At 39.6% G+C, this 24,135-nt stretch overlaps 1 protein-coding gene and 1 pseudogene across 2 annotated transcripts; both read left to right on the top strand.

Annotated features, from left to right (window-relative positions):
* The first annotated feature begins 849 nt into the window (after positions 1-849).
* Positions 850-3,643, top strand: LOC101290961 (annotated as a pseudogene). Its single transcript, XR_184820.1, has 9 exons — positions 850-1,062; positions 1,282-1,446; positions 1,717-1,873; positions 2,027-2,112; positions 2,256-2,455; positions 2,642-2,690; positions 2,788-2,982; positions 3,111-3,305; positions 3,437-3,643. The product of XR_184820.1 is annotated as a vacuolar-processing enzyme-like (transcript).
* A 13,687-nt stretch (positions 3,644-17,330) lies between these two features.
* LOC101315441 (transcription factor MYC4-like) lies at positions 17,331-19,602 on the top strand. The gene is given in 4 exon segments (XM_004301604.1): positions 17,331-17,488; positions 17,689-18,100; positions 19,020-19,406; positions 19,408-19,602. Coding segments are annotated over 4 exon segments (1,152 nt in total).
* Positions 19,603-24,135: the final 4,533 nt, after the last annotated feature.

The raw sequence follows: 24,135 nt of genomic DNA, 5'->3' as shown, positions 1-24,135 counted from the left end.
CATGTTAACATTGGCAAAGAAAGAAAAATCTGTCAAAAGGGCAACCTAACCCTCAGTCCTATTAGAGTTGGGGTTAAAGAGGCAAAGGCGACGTCGGAGTGAAGGGACGCGTTGTGAGGAATGGAAGTAAGATTTCATATTGGCAGAAGTAGAAAACGAGTGTAGAGAACTATAGATGAAGTGAAGAGAAGCTGAAGCTGAACGGCTGAAGGACTCAAATTTTCAAAGAAAATAGTATTGTTGGCCATCACCATCTTGCTCGGGAATTTGGCAATCACATCATCCTGAGTAGAGAAAACAAACTTATAATGCAAAGTCAACGTGTAATTTGTAAGTGTATCTAGTTTTCAAAACTGTAAATTCTTGTGGCAGTGTGGAAAACACCAAAACTTACCCAGATGTGACATACAAACACAGCAAGTCTTCCAAACTTTCTATCATTTTGTCCATCTTAGCCAATGATCAGCGAGGTTAACAATGCAAGACTATTATGAAACCCTTAATCTCATGAATATCATCGAGCCAGCTCACTCATAAAAACAACAAAAATCCCCAATTGTTTGCAAGCAATTGACCCTAAGCAATTGTCTTCCTTGAGCTTTGTATACAAGTTGTATACATAGAGATTGATGTGTACATATTGTGGTCATCGACCACCTTACATAGTATACTTGTATGCATCGATCAAAGTTAATTTACCCATTTCATCATCTTTGTTTTGCATCGAAGTTTCAATCTGAACCCTTAATTTTGAACCATAGAACTCTATAAATTACTTCACCACTATTGCAAGGACATACAAGTTCCATTTTTGAAGGTCAACCCCCACCTAAAAAAGAAGAAGGCATAATGAGAGGACAGTACTGTTCAAGCGGCGCATTTTTGATCTTGCTTGCCATCATTGGTGTGTGCAATGCTCAACTTTCCAACTTGATGCCACAAGAATTTCCAGAGGAACTCATCATTCATGTTGATAGGGGTTCTAGCAACAGTGACACAAATGGAACAAGATGGGCAGTTCTTGTTGCTGGCTCTATGGGTTATGGCAACTATAGGCATCAGGTACATGATAACATGATAAATTCAGTGAATATAACATAAGTTTATTCACAATTAATTAGGCATTTTTAGGACATTGTCATAATAAATAGGATTAAGGATTTGGAATTTGATTGGAAAAATTAGTATAAACTACATCTCACATATATCTGCATGTATTCAAGTGTAGTTTGATATTCTTTTTATTATGTTTTAACATCTGAATTTTTGTTAAAATTGCAGGCTGATGTTTGTCATGCATATCAAATTTTGAAGAATGGTGGACTCAAAGATGAAAACATCATTGTTTTCATGTACGATGACATTGCAAACAACCCTGAGAATCCAAGGCCTGGTGTCATCATCAACAAGCCCGACGGCGGCGATGTTTACCATGGAGTTCCCAAGGTCCGATCCTCTAGTCTATTATCAACTCAGTAAAACTGCTAGTTCACTAGTTTGATCGAATTTGCAAGTTTCATACCTCGTTCTAGCTAGCCAGGTTCATGCATATGCTATTTACCAGCTTCAACCTAATCATATACAGAAGTTTTGGACTCGTTGTTTGAAAACCAAATAGAGCATATCTGCACGGTTTTCCGGCCCTTTCATTTTGAGTAACACTCATGGATGAGAATTGCGCTACTGTTTACTTAGTGTAAGTCGTCATACGTGCAGGATTACGCAGGAGAGAATGCTACTGCTGCTAATCTCTATGCTGTCATTCTCGGAGATAAATCAAATCTCTCTGGGGGTAGTGGCAAAGTTCTGAACAGCGGGCCAAATGACAATGTCTTCATCTATTACACCGACCATGGAGGGCCTGGGATCATCGGTTAGTAGCATATTTGATGAATTATTTTGGGTGTGCAGAATGACATGAACAAGCAGCAGCCACCCGGCCGCTTAATCGATTCTCATTTTTATGAAGTGTTAAACTCTTAAAGATACTTCTTTGACATCCATATCATGCATTTTATTTTTTCAGGGATGCCTGAAGGCGATTTTGTGTATGCCGATGATCTGGTGGGTGTTCTAATAAAGAAGCATGAAGCTAATGCATACAAAAACATGGTACGTACATGACTCCAAATAATATATAAGAAATCAACATAGAAGTTGGTTGATTTCTATACATGCATTTGTTCAACTCCAGGGCTGAGCTTCCAAACTAACTGATAACCTTTTCTTATGATCACACTGAAAAACTTGATCAGGTATTTTATCTCGAAGCTTGTGAATCCGGGAGTATGTTCGAGGGTCTACTCCCAACAAATATAAGCATTTATGCAACCACAGCTTCAAATGCAACTGAGAGTAGTTGGGGAACTTACTGCCCTGATATGGATCCTCCTCCACCTCCTGAATATGACACTTGCTTGGGTGATTTGTACAGTGTTTCTTGGATGGAGGACTCGTAAGTATCGTTTCATTTTTATTTATAAGTAGCTATTTCTTCAAATATTTACTATTTTTGTTTTAAGCTAAAGGATTTTTATCAATAATACCAAAATCACACTTAAATAACGATGATATGTCAAGAAGAAACCATTACGTAAATCTGATGTTGTGATTAACTTTTGGTGTTTTGAATTCCGAGCAGTGACTTGCAAGATTTACGCCAAGAGACTCTGGAAGAGCAATATCAATCGGTAAAAAACTGAGACGATCGCATTCTAATTCACTGGGATTATTTCGTCAATATACAAATTCTAACAGGAGTAGTACGTCCCTGTTGAAATATTGCAGGTTAGATGGAGGACAGTAAATAATACGTATGGTTCTCATGTTACTCAATATGGAAATATGTATCAATCCTCAGATGCAGTATCCTTTTACTTGGGTGCAAATGATAACTCTACCTCCATCGAGAGCAAATCGACACAATCAATCTTAGAAGTTGTTGACAATCGCGATGCAGATCTTCTTCATCTGTGGCACAAGGTGTACATTATTAATCACCCCTGATCTCAGATTGCTTGACATTCATTAGGGTTATTTTTGTTAACTTTCAAGCTAGCTAGATACATTGTTATAAATTATAACCGTTATATCTATCTATTTCTATGCAGTTCCAACGTGCACCCGCTGGTTCTGAATTGAAGCAGGAAGCTAAAAGGGTTCTGGATGAAGAAATCTCAAGCAGGCAGCGCATCGACAACAACATAAACCAAATCGGACAACTTGTGTTGGGAGATTCATCAGGTAACTCTGTTCGTCCCGGGAGGCAAGCTCTTGTTGATGATTGGGACTGCTTTAAGGCGATTGTAAGTCTTCTAATTTTCAGTTGATCATTCACAGCTTTGACAAATTAATGTATGCTTCATAAACATAGTGCAGAAATATCAACCTACTAATTAGAAAATCGTTTGATTCTTTTATTTTATTTTTGATACAGGTGAAAACTTATGAGAAACATTGTGGAAAATTGTCAAATTATGGAATGAAGCACACACGAGTGTTTGCCAATATGTGCAATGCTGGGATCAGCGTGGACCAAGTGGTTGCTGCATCAGCTCGAACTTGCTAGACTGCAACTTCTTCCCCCTTATTTATTTTGAAAGAAAATAATGTGGATGTAAATGATAAAATGATGGGCCGCTAGAATCATCAAACGTCCACCTTGGTTAATCATCTATATCATAATATCAAGTATTAATCTTCTCATGCAATTAAGGTTTTTACATGCATGCATGTTTACAGATATGGTAAATGTCGTTATGGTTAATTTTTGGGAAAATGCCTATTTACTTATTTAGCAACCAGTAGATTTCTAAAGAAACAGATAGTCATACACAATGAACCAAAACTCCAAAAATTTAGCCGATACCGGCAACATAAATGATAGACTCAAACCTCAACCAAAATAAACGTTCTTTTTTTTTTTTCTTAAATTGTGTTGTTCATTAAAACAACTAGTGATTACAATCACTCAGAATGACATCCCTTATAAAATGGGGAGCAATAGTAAACCAACTTTGACTCTCACTTGAATGCAAAGCATGGTTCGCAAGTACACACTACCAGAAGAAAGGCTTTACCCGATGAAAATAAAAAACACAGGACGAAATTTTCCTTCGTCGGCTTATTTAAATTTTCGTCGGCTATAGTCAACTTTAGCCGACGAAATTAAATTTTCGTCGGATAAAGAATTTTTTTCGTCGGCGATAGTCTGTGGACTTTAGCCGACGACATTAAAGTTCTTTATATTTGCAGATCTGGACAGCAGCTCATCTGGGAAGAAAAAACGGGAGAAAAAGTTTGGGTGTTGTTGAAATCTGTCCATAATTAGTTTGTGGAGCTATATATAGGTACGTACATGCATGTGTATATATATGTTGATTTTGAGTTTTATTTGAGTTGATCGATTTTGAGTGTGATTGAATTGATAGATTTTAAGTGCGTTGGATGTATATATATATGTGTTGATCGATTTGGTTGATGATTTGATAATATATATGAAGTTGTTGTTAATAAGTAGTAGATATATATATATATATATATATATGTTAATTAATTTATAATATTGTGTTGATGGTATGAAGTTGTTGATGATATGAGTTAATGATGATTTTGTGATGATGTTGAGATATAATATTGTTATGAGTTGATCGATTTTGAATACGTTGGATGTATATATATATATATATATAATTAAATTCAGTTTACCCCCTTGTGGTTTGGGGGTGACTTCATGTTAGTCCCTACATTTTTATTTTCATCAGTTTTGAACTCTTCAATTTCTGTTTACCGTGCCCAAATTCTCATATTCCGTTTGAATTGACCTTTAATTATCAGCAGTTAAGGTCCGATTTGGACATATAAGGTCCGATTTGCCCAAATTCTAGATACTGGCCTCACAGTTAAGGTTAAAATTATCAGCAGTTAAAGTCCGATGTGGACAGAATATAGGACATTTGGTCACGCTTGAGGAAAATTCAAAAGTTTGAGGGGTAAATTGATGAAATTGAAAGTATAGGGATTAACATGAAGTTACTCCCAAACCTCATGGGGGTAAACTGAATTTAATTCATATATATATATTTGTTGATCAATTTGGTTGATGATTTGATAATATATATGATGTTGTGTTAATAATTAGTAGGAGATATATATATATATATATATATATATATATGTTAATTAATTTTATAAATATTGTGTTGATGGTATGAAGTTGTTGATGATGATTTTGTGATGATGTTGATATATATAATATTGTTATGTAATTATTAACTATATATATGTGTGTGTTAATTAATTTGTTATCAATTATTTGTTATCAATTTGTTAATTAATTAATATATATATACTAAATGAATTGAGATTTTATATATGGCATGAAATTTAATTAATAATTAGCTAGCGTTATACATATATATTTTGTTATATTTTCAGGATATATATGGATAAGAGTTGGATTTCGCTTCCAAAATGGGACAAAAGATATGGTAAACGAGTTATGAGTTTTCTGGAATATGCGCTGGCTAATGCTAACGGGAATACAATTTTCTATTGCCCGTGCACGAAATGTTAGTGTCGCAGCGATATGCATCGATTTGGGATTGACAAAATATGGCAGCATCTGAAGAGTAACGGGTTTTGGGAGAAGTACACATGTTGGTTATATCACGGTGAAACATCATCAGGGGGTTCGCATGATCATGGGCAATTTTCTGAGACGGGCAGTACATCCAACGATCCAACAACGGCCTTCATCAACGACATGTTTCCTTATGAGAGCGGTGTATGCGCTCAAGGACAGTATATGCCTGACCTGGTGCAGCCCTTCCCTAGAGCTGTCAACGCTGTTGGTATTGACAAGTACAACAAACTGCTTGTTTTCCAACAGACCCCTGTGTACCCCGGTTGTGAAAAGACCGTTCTTGAAAGTGTGATGGACGTAATGAAGATTAAAGTTGAGACAAAATCGACTGTGAAAGCTGTTGATGATTATCTACAGTACACTGCTTCGATGCTGCCCCACGGTCATCGTCTTCCTACCACTCATCATAAGGTCTGATGTATCCTGAAAGATCTTGGGCTTTCCTACATCAAGATCCATGTATGCAGATATGACTGCGTTCTCTTCTAGGGTAAAGATCCAGAAGGGAATGACCTTGGTAGCCTTGACGCATGTCCGGTATGTCACACTGACAGGTATAAGCTGACTCCTGTAGGCAACATGAAACCTATGAAGGTACTTCGGTATTTCTCTTTGAGGGATAGGCTGGAACGGTTGTACATGTCTTCACACATGGCCGAAGCTATGAGATGGCATGCTGATAGGGAATTGCATGACGAAGATACCCTTATACATCCTGCTGACGGGGAGGCTTGGAAGCATATAGACAGGGAGTTTCCTCATTTTGCGTCAGAGGTCCGAAATGTGAGGCTAGGGCTCTCATCCGACGGGTTCAACCCTTTTGGCAACATGAGTCTTCAATACAGTGTATGACCGGTGATTTTGGTACCGTACAACCTTCCTCCATGGATGTGCATGAAGAAGGAATACAATATGTTGAGTTTGTTGATTCCGGGGCTCGGTTATCCAAGGAAGTGTCTCGATGTGTATTTGAGACCTTTGATTGAAGAGCTTAAATTTTTGTGGGACGTTGGTCATCCCACTTATGACTAGTACATGCACGAGATGTTCTAGATGCATGTCATGGTTGTTGGTACCATCAGTGATTTTCTTGCCCGTGGGATGTTGTTGAGCAACGTTGTTAGGGGATACAAGGCTTGTCCAGAGTGCCTTAGCGATGAGGGGAGCAGCAGTCATTGCAACAAGATATGCAAATTGGGTCACCGTACTCTCCTTCCATATGATCACGAATGGCGGCTCGATGCACAGGCATTTGATGGGACCATAGAAAACGATGTGCCTCCCAGAAGATGGACGGGGGAAAAAATTTTAGCAGTGCTTAATGAGTATGATTTTGGGCAACTCAGCAATCATCCCAATATTGTAGCGGCAATACCTGAAAGACCCGACATGTACAAATTCTGGACACATAAGAGCATATTCTGGGAACTCCTATACTGGAATAAGTTGTTGATCAGACACTACCTAGATGTGATGCACATAGAAAAGAATGTTTGCGACAGTGTGGTGGGCACAATGCTGAACTTGGAGGGGAAGACGAAAGACGGTCCTAAGGCACGCATTGATCTAAAAAAAAATGCAATTAAGAAGACATCTGTGGTTGAAAGAAGGGAAGAAAAAAATGCCTCAAACTCCTTACACCGTGAAGCCTGACCAGAAGAACGTAATTTTCAGGTGGATGAGTTGTGTGAAGTATCCTTTAGGCTATGCAGGAAATATAGCCCGGTGTGTGAACTTCCGGGACAATAAAATGTACGGGTTGAAGAGTCATGACTGTCATATCCTGCTACAACGTCTCTTCCTTGTTTTCATTCGACCGTTCCTTCCCCGTCTGGTGGTGGAGCCGTTAGTAGCGTTGGCAAGATTCTTCCAGAAGTTATGCACACGGGAAGTGAAAAAATCTATCCTCCGGGAAATGCAAGAGGACATCATTTATATCATGTGTAAATTTGAGAGGATATTTCCTCCAAATTTTTTTGACTTCATGCCTCACCTGATGATCCATCTTCCCGAGCAATTGTTGCTTACCAGTCCAGTACACTACACTTGGATGTATCCCATGGAAAGGTACGTTTTTTACACCTGAATTCCTCAATATATATACATGTTCAATAATCATAACATTTTGCAACTTGATTTATAGGCAACTTGGAGACTACAAAGATTATGTGGCTAATAAATCCGCGCCTGAAGGATGTATAGCTGAAACATATATTGCGCACGAGTGCGTCACATATATGAAGTTGTATTTAGGAGCGTTGAAGGAAACTCCGCAAACCATGCCGGTAGATGTACCGAAGTTCAATCTTTCCATAGTCTCCAGTGACGTTGAAGTGTATGGAATTTTGCCAGACTCTTACAAGTTGCAACCACATGAGCTAGTCATTGCCCACTGGTGGGTATTGATTAACTGTCGAGAAGTTGAATACTGGATAGACATCCATCTATATTGTCCAGACATTCAAGGTGATCTCGAGTACCACAACAGGGAGTTCGCAGATTATTTTGGCGGCTGGGTACGTAATTTAATATTTCTGTACATGTTTATGTTTATTGCATAATTATCTATATTTACAGTTGAATGGTTGGTTGCAGATGAACCATATTTCTGTTATTTTATATGAATTTTGGTGATATATGAACAGGAAGTTAGTACGGTTTACATTAAACCTTATGTTTTTTTAATGTATTTTTTATACTTTAGCCGACGAAATACACCATGATTCGTCGGCTAAGATAGTTTTAGCCGACGAATTATAGATCAAGTTGAATTTTTGCCCATACATGTATTTTGTCATGATGGTCAGATCTGACGGTCGGATTTCTGTTTCTCAAGTTTGATCATCACTATCACAACATGCCTACTAATGTTGTATAACTTGTTTACCAAGTGTTAAGTAAATGTTTTGTTTCAAAAACAAACTATACGTAGAACCTTCAAACGCAAAAAAGTCGTGAAATAAGATATGATCAGAATGGTGAAATATGTCTACGGTTGAAAAATCACCGTATTCTGGTAAAGTTTCGGTGCCGATAGTTGCGGTCAATGCAATTTTTCATTATTTCTCCCTATGAGTAGCCCTATCTTCGGTGGTTATTTTGCGTAAAATTTTTATACAAATTGTTGTGTCTTATTGATTTCAAACTATTTTCAGTTTAAGGTCCGGTCAAAATACGAAATTTAGACAGTCCAACGACCTTTTCCGTGCGTTTAGGGGTTTGACTTACGGGATTGACCGTCGGGATCGAGCCCTTAACCTTATCGGATCAAGTTGAATTTTTGCCCATACATGTATTTTGTCATGATGGTCAGATCTGACTGTCGGATTTCCGTTTCTCAAGTTTGATCATCATAATCACAACATGCCTACTAATGTTGTATAACTAGCTTGTTCACCGAGTGTTGAGTAAATGTTTCGTTTCAAAAACAAACTATACGTAGAACCTTCAAACGCAAAAAAGTCATGAAATAAGATATGACCAGAATGGTGAAATATGTCTACGGTTGAAAAATCATGGTATTCCGGTAAAGTCTCGGTGCCGATAGTTGCGGTCAATGCAATTTTCCATTCTTTCTCCCTATGGGTAGCCCTATCTTCGGTGGTTATTTTCCCCAAAATTATTATACGACTTGTTGCGTCTTATCGGTTTGAAACTATCATAAGTTGAAGGTCCAGCCAAAATACGTAATTTAGACGGTCACAATCACATTGTGCCGAATGTATAAAGTATTTAAGCCGACGAATTTCAAAGTTTAGCCGACGAATTTCAAAGGTTTAGCCGACGAATTTCGAGTTTAGCCGACGAATTTAGACTCTTAGCCGACGAAGTAAAAATTTCGTCGGCTAAAGTGGTACGGTATACAGACGAACCCCAGCTCGAGAACAGCCTCCACCGTGCGAATTCGAAACCCTAGCTAGCCTCCTCCGCCTCCTCGAGCCCTCTCCCGGTCGCCCTTTCCCTCTCCCGGTCTCCCTCTCCCTCTCCCTCCCTCTGGTCGCCCTCTCCCTCTCCGGGCCGCCAGCCCTCTCCCGGTCTCCCTCTCCCTCCCTCCGGTCGCCCTCTCCCTCTCCCGGCCACCAGCCCTCTCCCGATCTCTCTCTCCCTCTCCTGCTCGCTCGAGCTCCGCCTGCTCGTCACTCGCCAGGTGGTGTAATTCTCTGATTTTTATTTCGATATGTGCGTTACGGGTTTCGAATTTAGGGTTTTTATGCGCTATTGATATTGTGGATTGGTTTATGATGAATATATTGGTTTATGATGCATATATTGAGAATTTTGGTGATAATCCATCTATTGAATGTTATTGGTGTGAATGATTGAGTTGGTGTTTTGACAAAAATTTGCATTAATTTGATAGGACCAAATAAAAAAACTATGATCGACGCCGATTGATTTTGCAATTTTTAATATGTTGGATTATGCAAGTTTTAATATATGGTTTTGTTGGAATATTGTGGATATTTTCGATGCCTATTGATTTTGTGTATGACCTACATGTGGTGTGTCGTTATTAAGTTTCATGATTTTCTTTCTCAGCCTTGATTCAAATTAATATTTTAAACAGGATGAGCGGTAATTTTAGATCGACGAAGGGTTCGAAGGGCCAAAGGTCCGAATCGTCTGAGGGAACCTCTAGCAACCCTCAAACGTCGTTTCGGGGCCTCATGACAGCTAGACGTGCGGCCCTTCTGGAGACGGCGCAGAGGCCGCCGGAGGTGCCCCCTTCAACGAGGCAGCCGGAGGTGCCCCAGTCATCTAGGCAGCTGCGCGTCCCTCATTCCTCGAGGCAGTTGTGGCCTCAGACCCAGACGGAGGTGTCTGCACCCCGTATGCCTGAGATACACCGGGCGCCCACTCCGAGTCCTACTACTTCGGATGGTGGGTCATCTGCGGTACAGATGCCGCCGCTTCATCTGTTCCTTCCGCGGATGATACCGGCAATACCTGCAGTCGATGGCTCAAGGGCGCCGATTTATCCACTGCCTCCGCCAGTGGCTTCATCAGCGGCGTACCGGTTCGTGCCTTTTGATACGCCTCTTATTTCCGCGAGAGTATCATCATCGGCAACAGAGACGGAATCCGTCGCGTCCGCCGCATCGCCCTCAGGTAATGAAAGATGAATGATTTGTTTTCTTTAATAATCAATTTGGTTTATCATGTGATAGGCACCGTCGGAGCGAAGCCAGCAAAGAAGAAGAGAGGCCCCGTCACAGGGAAGGCTCTCGAGAAGATGGTCGGTACCTCAGGGAGGATCGTCATCCGTACTGACGGGGATGGCGACATAGTATCGGGCGGGAAGTCGAGGACGTACTCCGGCCGCGTGGGAGCGCTCATTAGGGATAGAGTCTATGTTGTGGTCAGACTGGGGCGAGGTCCCGCAAGAGGTTAAGGATATGGTCCACAACGCGATGTCGGTGAGTTTACAAAATGCCTCAATAATATTATGTATTATATTGTTGATTTTTTGAAAAACTAAACTAATAAACGGTTAAATGCATGTGTGGTTTGAGGTTCCCGAGCACCTGAAGAGCAGTTGGGCGGACATTGTGTATGGGGGAAGGTACGTTGGGAAGTTAATGAAAAAACAAAATTGTATGTGATATTAATAATATTTCTAATATTTTTGTTGTATCTGTAGGTACAAGGAGTGGAAGAACGAGTTGCGGACCCACTGGACTACGCACGGGAACGCACGTTCTGGTACCCCTGTTGAGTTCCATTACAGGGAGTACTGAGTGGCGTTGGCTTCTGACATCAGAATTCAACAACTCTCGTAAACAGGTATTTAAAAAAATTAATTAGTTAATTTGTCATTAAATACGTGCGTTTTTAAATATTTTACTAATAGTTTAGTTTTTTCTTTGAAGGCCGTTTCTCAGGCGAACGCTCAGAACTGGCAACGCAACACAAGGAACCATGGTGCCGGTTCTAGACCGTTCGCTGTCTTCATGGACGAGGCGGCCAGGGAACATCCAGAAGTCAACCAGTACGTCTATACGTACGAGAAGGCATATCTTGACGCCCAGGAGGATATTGTAAGTCATCTTACGTTTTTTAATTTTTAATTTTACTTATATATATGTCAAAATGTTAATTAATAATTTTTTTCTTATCCAATTAGGCGAAGGTGAGGGAGGCTAGTGACGAGGTGATGAGTGCTATAGTGAGAGAGACATGGCCGGACACGCAGGAGGAAGAGATGTCCGAAGCCATGTCCCGGATCGACACTTCGGATCCGACGGTTGGGGTGAGGATTATAGGCACAGCCTTCCCACCGCGAGCAAACAACTTCTACTGCCGGGGTCTAGAAAAGAAGAGTGAGGGGGTCCTAAAGACCACTCCAGGATTTCAACAAAAGGCAGCCTCGACCAGCAGCAGGACCACGACCACGACCACGACCACGACCACTAGGACGATTCATCAAGCTGCTCAGGCTGCCTATAATGCCTCGTAGGTAGCCTATAATGCCTCGCAGGCAGCCTATGTTTGCTAGATACATGCCATCCAACAGGCCCAGCACCAGCAGATGTTCCAGTACATGCAGGACTTTACAGCTGCCCAGCTTCAGGGACTTCCGGCTCCACCTATGCCTACGACTATACCGCTGCCCCAGCCGCCGTAACCTCCGCAGCAACCTCCGCAACAGCCCCCAGAAGCAGATATTAATTTAAACGATCTAGATTTTGTGTAGTTGATGAATTATATATTGTTTTATGTGCTTATTGTTGTTGTTGGTTATATGGAATTGTTCACATTTTGTAGCTTGCTTGGAATGGTAATTTAGAAATTTCGGGGTTTTTTTTTACTGGAATGGACTTATAGCCGACGAAATAGGCAATAACTCGTCGGCTATAGTATTTTAATTTTTTTTTAAATAAGGTTTAGCCGACGAATTATGGCTTGTTTCATCGGCTAAACCCTTCTAAATAAGCCGACGAAATAGACTATATTTCGTCCGCTTTAGTTATTTTTTAATTTTTAATTAAACACTTTAGCCGACGAAAAATTTAAGATATTCGTCGGCTAAAGTCTGAGAAAACCGACGACATGTTTTTCGTCGGCTAAACTCTGGGACTACAGCCGACGAATATCTTAAATTTTTTGTCGGCTAAAGTCTGGGGAAAAAACCGATGACATGATTTTTGTCGGCTAAACTTTGAGACTATAGCCGACGACTCCTCCTAGTTTCGTCGGCTAAAGTCATTGCCGACCATCTTTTCCTGACGAAATCTTAGCTGACGAATTAAGCTAACAGGCCGACGAAACTTTTTCGTCAGCTAAAGTACTTGTCCTAGTAGTGACATCGGATACTCGGTTAGCCTCACGGTATATATGAGCAACTCTGAAATCAACATGCCTACACATTATCTCCTTCACATCTACAATAATGTCACCCGAACTTAAGAGGTCAACATCTTGTTGTTGTAAGGCCCGCGTGAGCATCAAACAATCAGTTTCAAATATTACTCTATCATGGTGTAAGCTTTCAGCCAGCCTCATTCCATCCAATAAAGCGTTCAACTCAGCATGAAAAGGAGAAGTCAATTGCACATAATCCCTGCTAGCACCAACTTGAAATATCCCATGCTCATTTCGCAAAATAACACCACTGCCTCCATGATGTGTATTAGCCAAAAAAGAACCATCGCAATTGCATTTTAACCATCCGGACACCAGCACTGACCAATTTTGTTGCCGACGATCACATTAGCTGTTGTGAACTCTTGGAGCCATCCTAGGCTAAGCATAGCTGCGTCACTAGGCCTCTGTTTCTTGCCTCCCCATAATTGACTATTTTGATTCTTCCATATAGACCATAAGATGACCAGAGCTCTAGCAAAAGTATGCTTAGTCATAGTGCTAGCCATATGCATTATGTTCCTTGAAAGAATCATGATTTGACACATCAATTGTAATAGCAGCAACATTCCAAGTTTCCTGGGCATACTGACATTGAAAGAACAAATGCATAACATTCTCAATATGATGCTGGCACATTAAACAACCCATCTCCCCTTCGTAACCTTTTTGTTGCAGACCTTCTCTAGTTGGTAAAATCCCTGCACAGCTTCTCCATATATGTATGCCGACTTTACCAGGTATTTTAGCACTCCAAATTGCTTTCCAAAGCTTACCAAATGGATCAATGGGAGGAGGAGGTGCTAATACAGCTTCTAGGTGAATGTCGCTAGCCACAAAATACGCACTTAAAATAAACGTCCGTTTCACAAGTTAACAGTCTCGATTTGTTTCCATAGTACTGAACCTAAGGTCAAACTCCGGTACCAAACAACATTTGGCGCCGTCAGCGTGACGTAGACCCCACGTCTGGATTTATTCCCACACACAAAAGCCACGTCCGACCACCGGCCTATCCCCTCCCCTAAAGGAGCAGCAACCGTCTTTCCACTTCTACCTCAGTCCGTACGGATTCAGAAGTTACCAAAGGAAATTTTCACAATGACGACGTTGGTACCGTCCCCTCACAATGTGTGAGTATATCTCAGGCTGTCCGCGGGGACCGAAGGCAAGAATTTCCTTCTTTCCAATTGTGATTGTGTCCTGCATTGCAAGCTTCTTTATAAGCCATAGATCGTCTGTACCTCTCTAACAACTCTTTCACACACATTTTACATTTCCATAGTTTTTTACGTAGGATCGATCACTCATCTTTGATCATCTCCTAACACAATATCTAGAAGCTAATAATTAAGCCATGAATTCCTCAGGCCTTCATGATATATAGTTTAGCTTAATTTTTTTTTTAATAGTTTAGCTTATTTTTATCAAAAAATTAGATTAATTCATCTAGAATTAGGAGATTCTTGCTGGCTAGCTAGCTTCAGCAAAGGTTCGATTCCTGGAATAATTATGATTTGAATTGCTAGCTAGGCCAACTCTACAATCTATATTTGGATTTACAGGCATACTTGCACCGGCCTTTAGCTGAAGACCTCGTGATGGTGTCAAATTCGAAGAGCACTTGAGAATTGAAGAATCGAACTGGACAAGGTTACGAGTCCATAGTCCATATTTTTTTATATATTTTTTTTTCAAAATCAAAACAGTATCTTAAAGAGCTTTGTAATTAATTACCGAGAGGTCATGTAATCAAAGAGCTTATCACTCCCGCCTCCTAAACCGGCCATTAGGAAAAGATTGAGATTTTAAATTTTAATCAACGTTGGCGGGATTCAAACACAAGTTTAAATCAAGTCGGATCCACTTGAGGATTGATGGATCTAGTGCAAAAGGTGAAAAGTTAACTTTTCTACTTCTCTTGGTGATTGAACATTTGAACTACGTACTCAACGTTTGTTGTGTCATGATTGTTTTCTGTTTCTTAATTACTTGACACTAACTTGTTTCCTAATTGTGGGCGTCATGATATACGTTATAATCGAATAAGCCATTCACTGGGAACATGATTCAATTTCAACTTAGCTCCTATATACAAGGATGAAACATTGAACTGCAAACATTGAGTATCGACCGGTCACTGACATTGTCCTTTACAACTCAATCAACACAATATTCATAGTATTGTGTACTTCACATCATCTTATAACCACATATTCATAGTATGCATAATGCAGCAGGCAAAGTCGACGTTCATCTTATAAAATATCTCCCTAGTAAAAGATGATCAATTGTGCACAATTTAAACGTGAAACTAAATTCAATGTTGCAAGTCGACTCAAATTCATATGGCGAAATGTATATATAGTTTGACTACTTCGTCATCCACTGGCCAAAAGTCAGGTTGTAGCCCGGCTTTTTTTGGTGAATGGTATTTAGATTGGTGAGACTTGAGAGGGAGAGCCCTTCGACCCTGAAATATTATGAAACGACTGTAGCCCGTAGGAATCTAACTTCGATGAGAGTGATGATGGTGTATTCATTCGACGCAAAAAGTACCAGCTTTGAACACAGCCACGTGAAATGAGTCACAAATTTCTAAGGTCGAAGACATGGAAACTGTACCAACCAGACGAATGAGGGTTTCAACGTCGACATCTATTTATATGTGTTCATTCCTTCATCAGTCGTGATCAGAACCTTTTTTCTAGTTAAGGACAACCCACCTTATTATTAGTTTATCACCATCAAGATCATTCACAGGAATGTGAAATAGACAGAGAGTAAGTGACTCTTACCTAACATAGAACAGTAGCAATCGTAAACCCTTGACTGAGACGTATGCAGTCTACTGTTTTCAGTTTCTCTCTTGGAGACTACCTGGTCCAAAACTTGGTACGACGTACGTATGTACGTAGTGTACTGAGATTAAGATACATCAATGGGTTGCCCTTCAAAAAATCTCTGAATTGATGATGGAAAAGATACATTTCATACAGAAACTGGGGTTCATCTTCTTCCTCTGCCTTTCAGTTTTCGTTCGTTTTTAAGTTCCCATATCTTTTCTGAATATTCTTGGTCAACTCCATATTGTCTGGCAAGCCTCCAATTTCGTTATCATGGGACGCCGGTGGCCGTTTCCGAGGGACCAGGCCGGGACTTATATATCATGCAGTACGTAGTAGGGTTCGACCTCGACACACCAAAGAAGGGTATCAACAGAGAAGTCGAAGCTTTGTTCATAATAAGCTAGCATAATCCAGGAAATTAATGAATTTCATCTTACGATGTTGCAGAATTTGAAACTTGAAACTAAAACTTAACGCTGCAATCGACTCGACATGCATAGTTTGTTTACTACGTCATTTACCAAGACCTAGTACCATCTTGCACTCGATCAGCCACGTGAAATCGGTCACATATATATGTCGACCTAGGTCGAAACCATGGTAGTACGTACTGTAGCAACCACACGAATTAGGGTTTCAAAGACATCGATCTGTAGGTCTCAAAAGACCTGGACATGTCTCCAAAGAAAGATTGCAGTCGCTAGTGAAAGAAAGAATGTGTGTGTACCAGCTTAACTCAACCTCGTGAAATGGTCACATATGTCCTGGCTAGGTCGAAACCATACTGCAGCTAGCAACCCCAAGAATTAGGGTTTCAAATATGTGTGTGTGGGTGTTCAATCTCGATCAGAACTTGTTTTCTAGCTATGGACATCAACCTAATCAGTACAATGACGTGAATATTGTAGTGCATATATTTGATGAGGCCATAAAGCCATTAATCCAACATGTGCTTGAGCAGATTGGTGCAAATTAACAAGTAACGCACCATTATAGCAATTAGCAAAGCTTGATTTACGCATCACTGATGATCACCAAGGTGAATGTTGTACTATTCGTATGAATTTATTACACCAAGATATCTCATAATAATGAATTGTAGAAAATTGGAGAGAAAACGAAGAAACGAGCATGCAGAGCATGAGTGCGTAAGTAAGTCAAGTAACTATGTAATATGTCAAAGAATAGAAGAAGCAGGTAAATTCTAGACTGAGAGGTGCAATCTGTTTCCGTCCTTGAAACAACATTTATCAGTTATCACAACAATATCATGCACTTTGTACGTACTTAAGTACTGAGATTGCGATATATATAACACTAGCTAGCTAGGTAACCCCTTAAATAATACAGAACAACTGGGAACTACTGAACTACACCATCACAAAATCAGGGTTCATCTTCTTCCTCCGATCTGCCTCTCGATCTCTTTCGTTATTGATACTGAGTTGCTCTCTGTTGCTTGGCTTTATAAAGCCATGGAAGCCTGCAGTTCTCAACCCCATAATCTTTTCCAAGAAACCTCTGCAGCCACAGTATTTCAACAACGTCTCCAGTTCATACTTCAAAACCGTCCTGGATATTGGGTCTACTCCATTTTCTGGCAAGCCTCCACGGACGGCAACAACGCCGTTTCGTTCTCATGGGCCGGTGGCCATTTTTGAGAGGCCAGAGACTTCTTATCCAACACTTCAAGCCTTGAGAGGTTAGATAACTATCACCAACCATTATTAGGGTTCGATCTGGACATAACTGAGAAGAGGATCAACAAAGAACTGGAAGCTTTGTTCCATGAAGATATGGACATGGACGTCGGACTGTTCAACATTAATGGAGATGTGACCGACCGGAGTGGTTTTACTTCTACACCATTTCTTCCACGCAGTCCTTTGCTGCAGGTGATGGGAATAGCAACATTCTTGGCCGTACATTTTGTTCTGGTGCATTTGTTTGGTTGGCAGGAGATCACGGGCTTCGTTTCTATGAGTGCGAGAGAGTTAATATGGCTCGCATGCATGGAATTCAAACTCTTGTTTGTATTGCCACACCCAATGGGGTGCTTGAATTGGCTTCTTTGGAAGTGATCAAAGAAGATTGGGGTTTTGTGCAGCTTTCTAAGTCTATTTTTGGATCCGACATAATAACAACCGGCGCCGGCAGCTTAAACTCAATGCAGGGTCATCTTCATGTTCCACAGCTACAAAATGTACACTCAGGATCGATTCAGGCCAGGAGTGGACCGCACAAGGTGAGTAATTTGTAGTAATTTCTAGTTCTAACTAACCTATTCTCATGGTCATGAAATACTTATCAACCACTACTCATTTTACATTTGATTTAGGGTTGTGAAATCCACACACCCCAAATTGAAATCCACACCTTATTTCATTTTTTTGGTAACTTAAATTTTTGTCTTTTAGTTGACTTAAATTTTTGTCTTTTTGTTGATTGTGTTAACTAAAAAAAAAAATTTATGTGGATTTCAATTTAAAATGTGTGGATTTCACATCCCTTGATTTAACTACATTTATTATAATAACGCAATACAATATGTACGTTTATAACGACATTCATTTTACATTTTTTCTTAAGACAAAGTTACTACCATTTTACACTATTTACATGCATATAACTAGAAATTAATTTAATTCGTAAAATTGTGATAAGCTAGTCGGTGTGTAATATTATTACCTACACAACTAAAATTACGTACATTGGAAAACAACTCATGTTATATATCACAAACTTTTTTCTATATATATATATATATATATTTAAAAATATATGTATATATATATATATTTTATTAATAACTCACACACCCTACATATATAAGTGAGGTTTGAACCCGTGACCTCAAACTATTTTTCATATATAAATATGTGTGTATGCACTTAATTAATTTTTCCATACTACGTACTTTGTTATCCTTTTAATCTCATATATGGATCACCTTCAAGTTATACTCTCTCTAAAGTACGTACGTAGTCTGTACATCTCTTCACTAAGATTTCTAGACTCTTAATTAGTTATATATATATTTGTTAATTGTATGCTTAACTATACGTATTTTTCAAATTTTCATCATATATAAGGTGATAAGAGAACAGCTGCCGACCTAAGTGGATCATCGCCTATATTTTGTGCCTGATGAAAACACGTCAAAGACTAGCTGGTTGAAAAAGAGAGAAAGACCTGATAAGCACGTCAATGCCTGGCAAGAGTCATCAGTAAACCATTCGAAGGCAGAGAGACAACGTCGGGCGAAGCTTAATCATCGATTCTATGCCCTTAGATCCGTTGTTCCTAATGTGTCAAAGATGGATAAAGCTTCGTTACTATCTGATGCAATTGTATACATCAATTCATTGAAGACAAAGATCGAAGAGTTGGAGGCGAAAATCCAAGCACGACCCATGAAACCCAAAGCAAGTATCATCAGTGATAGTGTTCTTGACAGCCAAAGCAACAACTCTAAAACTTATGCAAGCGCCACTGCTATGGAGGTGGATGTGAAGATCTTAGGGTCGGAAGCCATTATCCGTGTTATTACTTATTAGTCCAGATAATCATGATAATCCATGCGCTAGATTGATGAATTCATTTAGAGATCTTGAACTGAAAATCCATCATGCAAGCATATCTAGTGTGAACCAGTTGATGCTTCAAGATGTTGTGGTAAGAGTTCCTGATGGATTTGCCAGCGAGAAGGTCATCAAAACTGCTATCATAAATAGATTTTATAACTAGTGCAATTTTCTTGCTCGCAAATAAGGATCAAACACAAGATATTTCTCTTAAGACATATCTCATTAATTATGTTGGTCAGCACCTATGTTGCTTAAAGTTTAAGAGGCCAGATGATTAAATATTTTAAGTTTGAATTTGTACTTGTATACGATAGAGGTTTTCTGGTAATTAGCTGTAGTCCTAGTTACCTTGTTACAATTAGGGTTACGGTGTGTTAATATTTCTTATACATTAACTTTTATTACTACTTGGATGACTAATTTTACTACTTGAGGACTCATGTGGTAACTAAGACAATTTACCACTTTAAGGACTTATATTTTTTTATTTTTTTATTTCTAAAAGCAAATCAGTTGATTTTTATAGAAGAATATTAAGGCTAGAGTAGCCATTACATACCCTTCCGCTACCATATACATCTGACAAAAGTAGTAAGGGTTGCTTACAATGAATGTAGGATAGAACTACTCACTAGACATACCATATATGCTCACTTAAGCGAACCTATTACTAACAATAGCTAGGATAGTGATAGGCTTAAAATAATAAAACTTAAACTAGGCCCAGTAGGGCCAAGCCCAATATGTTAAGGCTCAAGAAAACTCTAGCAGAAAGGATACCAACATCATAGCCGTTGTCGTCGTCGTGCTGCCTTCATTGCCGCCGCCTACATAATCACCGCAACCTCCTCCATCGCCAAAAGCCAGAGACGCCCCTGCCACCAACCATGGCTTCACATCAGACACCACCGTTCTCTAGAAAGTCGATAGTCATCACAAACCTCAAGAATCTCTCTTGAACAAATCCAAGCAAGACCAAACTAATTGGATCTAACCCATGCCTCCAGATCCACTCCATCACACAACAACATTGTCGATGGAGGAAAGGAGAAGAAGAAGACGACCATGGATGACCGCTTTGATGGATAGGAGACCAAGGAAGGCCACCTTGATAACGGGGAGGACGATGATGTCCAACCTGATAGCTTCCCGATGCCAGAGCGGCTAGGGTTTAGAGAGCAATAGAGAGCCATACCCCACTTTAAGGACTTATGTTATCATTTTGAGAACAAATATTACTATTTTGATGACTCGTTTTAGTAATTTTACAATTTTACAATAAATGTATGTATGTCATATATATATTAACATATTATAGAATTTCCCGTTAAAACTTTGATTTAATTTTATATTTTCTTAAACAAATTAGAAACAATATTAAATTGTTTTGTTGTTGAATCCACTACTACAATGTTTGGCAAAGGCAATACTTAAGATATGTGGCAAAATGACCTTAAATGCCACACATGTCTGTGTCCAACAATCATAGCAACACTGCAGTAACATTTTATGAGATTGTGGGCAACAGAGCCGTTGCAATCTCCTAAAATTGTCACATATCATTTTTATGTATGGCTTTGTTGCACTTTTGACATGGTGGGGACCACGAGCTGCAACTAGTTCAATCGTGCTGGCTTCTGGGTCAATTCTTTTTTCAGTGAACTTCAGCTTTTTTTTTATTATTATTTATTTTTAAAATCAAATGCTTATGGGTCTTGTTCTTATTCTCTTTGATAGGGTTCACACATACTTGAGGCGTCTTTTGAGAAGAGTTGGGACTAAAAGCACATGAACATCATTCCTGTTACTTCATTCTGGTTCTTATCAAGAAAAATTTGGTCCTTGTGTAGTAGCAGACTTTTCTGAATCCCAATGATGTTTTTCATTAGCATCCAAAGTGCAGGTTCTAGCTAGTTTTCCACAAACTAGATCAATTTTTTTTTATTAAAGAAAATTTCATTCAATAAACTGCAATTACAAAACAATTACAGCACTCAACAATAGATTACAACTACAAACAAATATCTCTTGCCTCAAACTACTTGTCCTCACTCCAAAGAGGAGAGACTGACATGTCAATGGATCTAATAGAAACCAAATTAGGCACCATTGGGCACCCGTTCGAGTTAACTTGACCAACATAGGTAGCAATTACTGGGACAGGATATGACCACAACATAATACCATTGGGTGGGCCATCCCAGGATCTCCCGGCACGTTCAACACAGGCTGATAAAATGCGCAGCCAAAAACCGACTGAAATCTGGGTTCTTGTAACAACAAACTAGCTACCCAAATTCAAGTACCTATAAGAAACCATGACATCTATCCAACAAACTCGATAGAGTAAGGACTTATTTGAGATCTGAAACTCAGACCCAAAAACTACCTCAAATAAAACTAAAACAATAAAAGCTAAAAATAAAATAAGGCCAAGCTGGACTGGGCCCAACAAGTGAGCCCAGGCCCAACCCAAAACCCTAGACCAAGGGATAGAGATAATCATAGCCGCCAAGCAAGCAAGCTCCTACCCGTCTCTCCAGTTGCGTCGGACCACCATCCTCCATGTACGGTCGTCGACCTTTCGTCGGAGTTAGCGCCACGTCTTTCCCCGGGTCAGATTTGTACCCGTATCAGATCCACCAGATCCAAACACGATCACACTACCACGACCTCGATGCAGCAACCATGTAGAAGGGCACAACCCTAAACATGGGTCCAACCATGCCGCAATTTCCGCCACACCCAACAACCTTGCCGCCGCCATCAATACACCACGCCACCTAGCCGAGAGAGGATAGAGCCAAAACCTAGTCGCCATGTGTTTCCCAACCCTTGGTTCACAGCTCGCAGCTGCGAAACCTCCGATACGAAAGGAAACTTCGACCGAGAGCCCGGCTGCACTCCTTTTCCACAAAGATCTAAAGCCCGTTCAACAACGGCAAATGGCTCGCCGCTGGACAGGTAAGGGGACTCTTCTGTTTGTCTCTCGCTCACTCCCTAACTAGATCAATTAGTTAAGCGCAGGATTTCTTGGAAAAAGTTAATGGTTTGATTAAAAGTATAAGGAATTTTTTGACAGAACATCAGAACAACATTAATTAGTTGATAATTAAGTACCTCAAAATCTAACTATTGTCTTCATTTCCTTAGATCGGGACTTCCAGTCATGCACAGAGCCACAATGAACTTCTCACCACCGTTTACTGCAAATCAAAACATAGAGTGTCAAGAGACAGAAAAGATCTTGGGAATCTTAGATTACAAATGAATCATAAACCTTGGAAACCGAAAAGGACTCTCAAAATCTGAATTACCTATTGTTATTGGACGAACTCTCAAAAGGAGATGTAGATCTGAACATAGCAGAATCACTGAACTGTAAACAAACCACCGAATACTCAAAACAGATCGAGGACTTACAATGGAGACCAAAATCCATCATCTTACTAGTATTGTCTTCTTTGAATTCGAAAAGTATGGATGAGCAGATATGGTATTCTCGAAATCTGGTTTGGGCAAAGTTCAAGAGGAAGGGAAGAAGATGAAAACTTGCAAAGTGTGAAAGCAGTGAAGACTAAAGAGAGAGAAGAGTAAAAAAGAGACTATAATAAGATATTCAATAGCCCATTGTCAGATTCCACTTCAAAGAAAATTATAAAAAAAACTTTTTTATCCACAATTTTAAGTAAAGAGTGGCAAAACATTTCACCTACATAACACGATAGTCTTACTCCTCTCTAAAACAATGAAAGCTCCCACGCATCTCTTATGTGTGGCCAAGCTAATGTTGCTATTGCCCTTGATTGTTGTAGTGATAAAGATAAATGATTTCATTCAAACTTAAGTACTTCTATAATGTGAATCGATTCATTGTCTTGTGTACAAAAGACAAATATGATCATTGATTCACATTTGGGTGGTACCCTCATAACCTCATTACACAATTCACAAATTGAGCCTATAACCTGATAGCAAATAGGGCAATTGGTAAAATTACAATAATGAAAATTAAAACCTATAAACTAAAGGAAACATAGACTATATACAAATGTTCAAATAGAAAAAAAAAAAAAAACAACAACATTTAAAACACCTCTTTGCCCTCTAATTTTTTTCTGAACTGCATGTTGCTCTTCATTCTTGTGTATAGTGAGGCTATATCTATCTGAAGTAGTCACCAATCCAAGAGACTTGGCTGAGAAGTTGGAGTTGAAGTCTGATGTCTTAGCCTTTTCGGTGGTGCCCCATTGATACCATGTGTTTGCAGTGATAACATGAGCTTCATCTTATCGGCCTCTTCAGAGGGACTGAGTCCTCTTTCTGCCCAGAACCTATGCTACAACCTCTTCCACAAGAACTAGAGCATCGTCTCAATTGAAACATTGGAGACTAGGACCAATGCAAGCACATCCTAAGCTACACTCCTAGTTGGCTGCCTAATGATAACAAATTTTCTTGCTTTCATAGGCAGCTTCAGATCAAAAGGAGATCACCCTATTGGAGCAGCTTGACCACCTTGGAATCGAAAGTCTCCATGAGAAAAAGTGTTCATAGCAAACTAAAGCACCAAAGGGGTACTTGTGTTGGTATTGCTTTCTAGATTACCTACAAATTTATTAGTAGAGACTGTCATGCATCAGCCATGCTCATGAAATATAAGGTCACATGTCAGGCCAACATCAACACAATT

This window comes from Fragaria vesca, linkage group LG5, assembly GCF_000184155.1.
Source record: "Fragaria vesca subsp. vesca linkage group LG5, FraVesHawaii_1.0, whole genome shotgun sequence".
NCBI classification, from domain to species: domain Eukaryota; kingdom Viridiplantae; phylum Streptophyta; class Magnoliopsida; order Rosales; family Rosaceae; genus Fragaria; species Fragaria vesca.
Note: the sequence above shows the minus strand (reverse complement) of the source record. Positions and strands in the feature narration are given on the sequence as shown.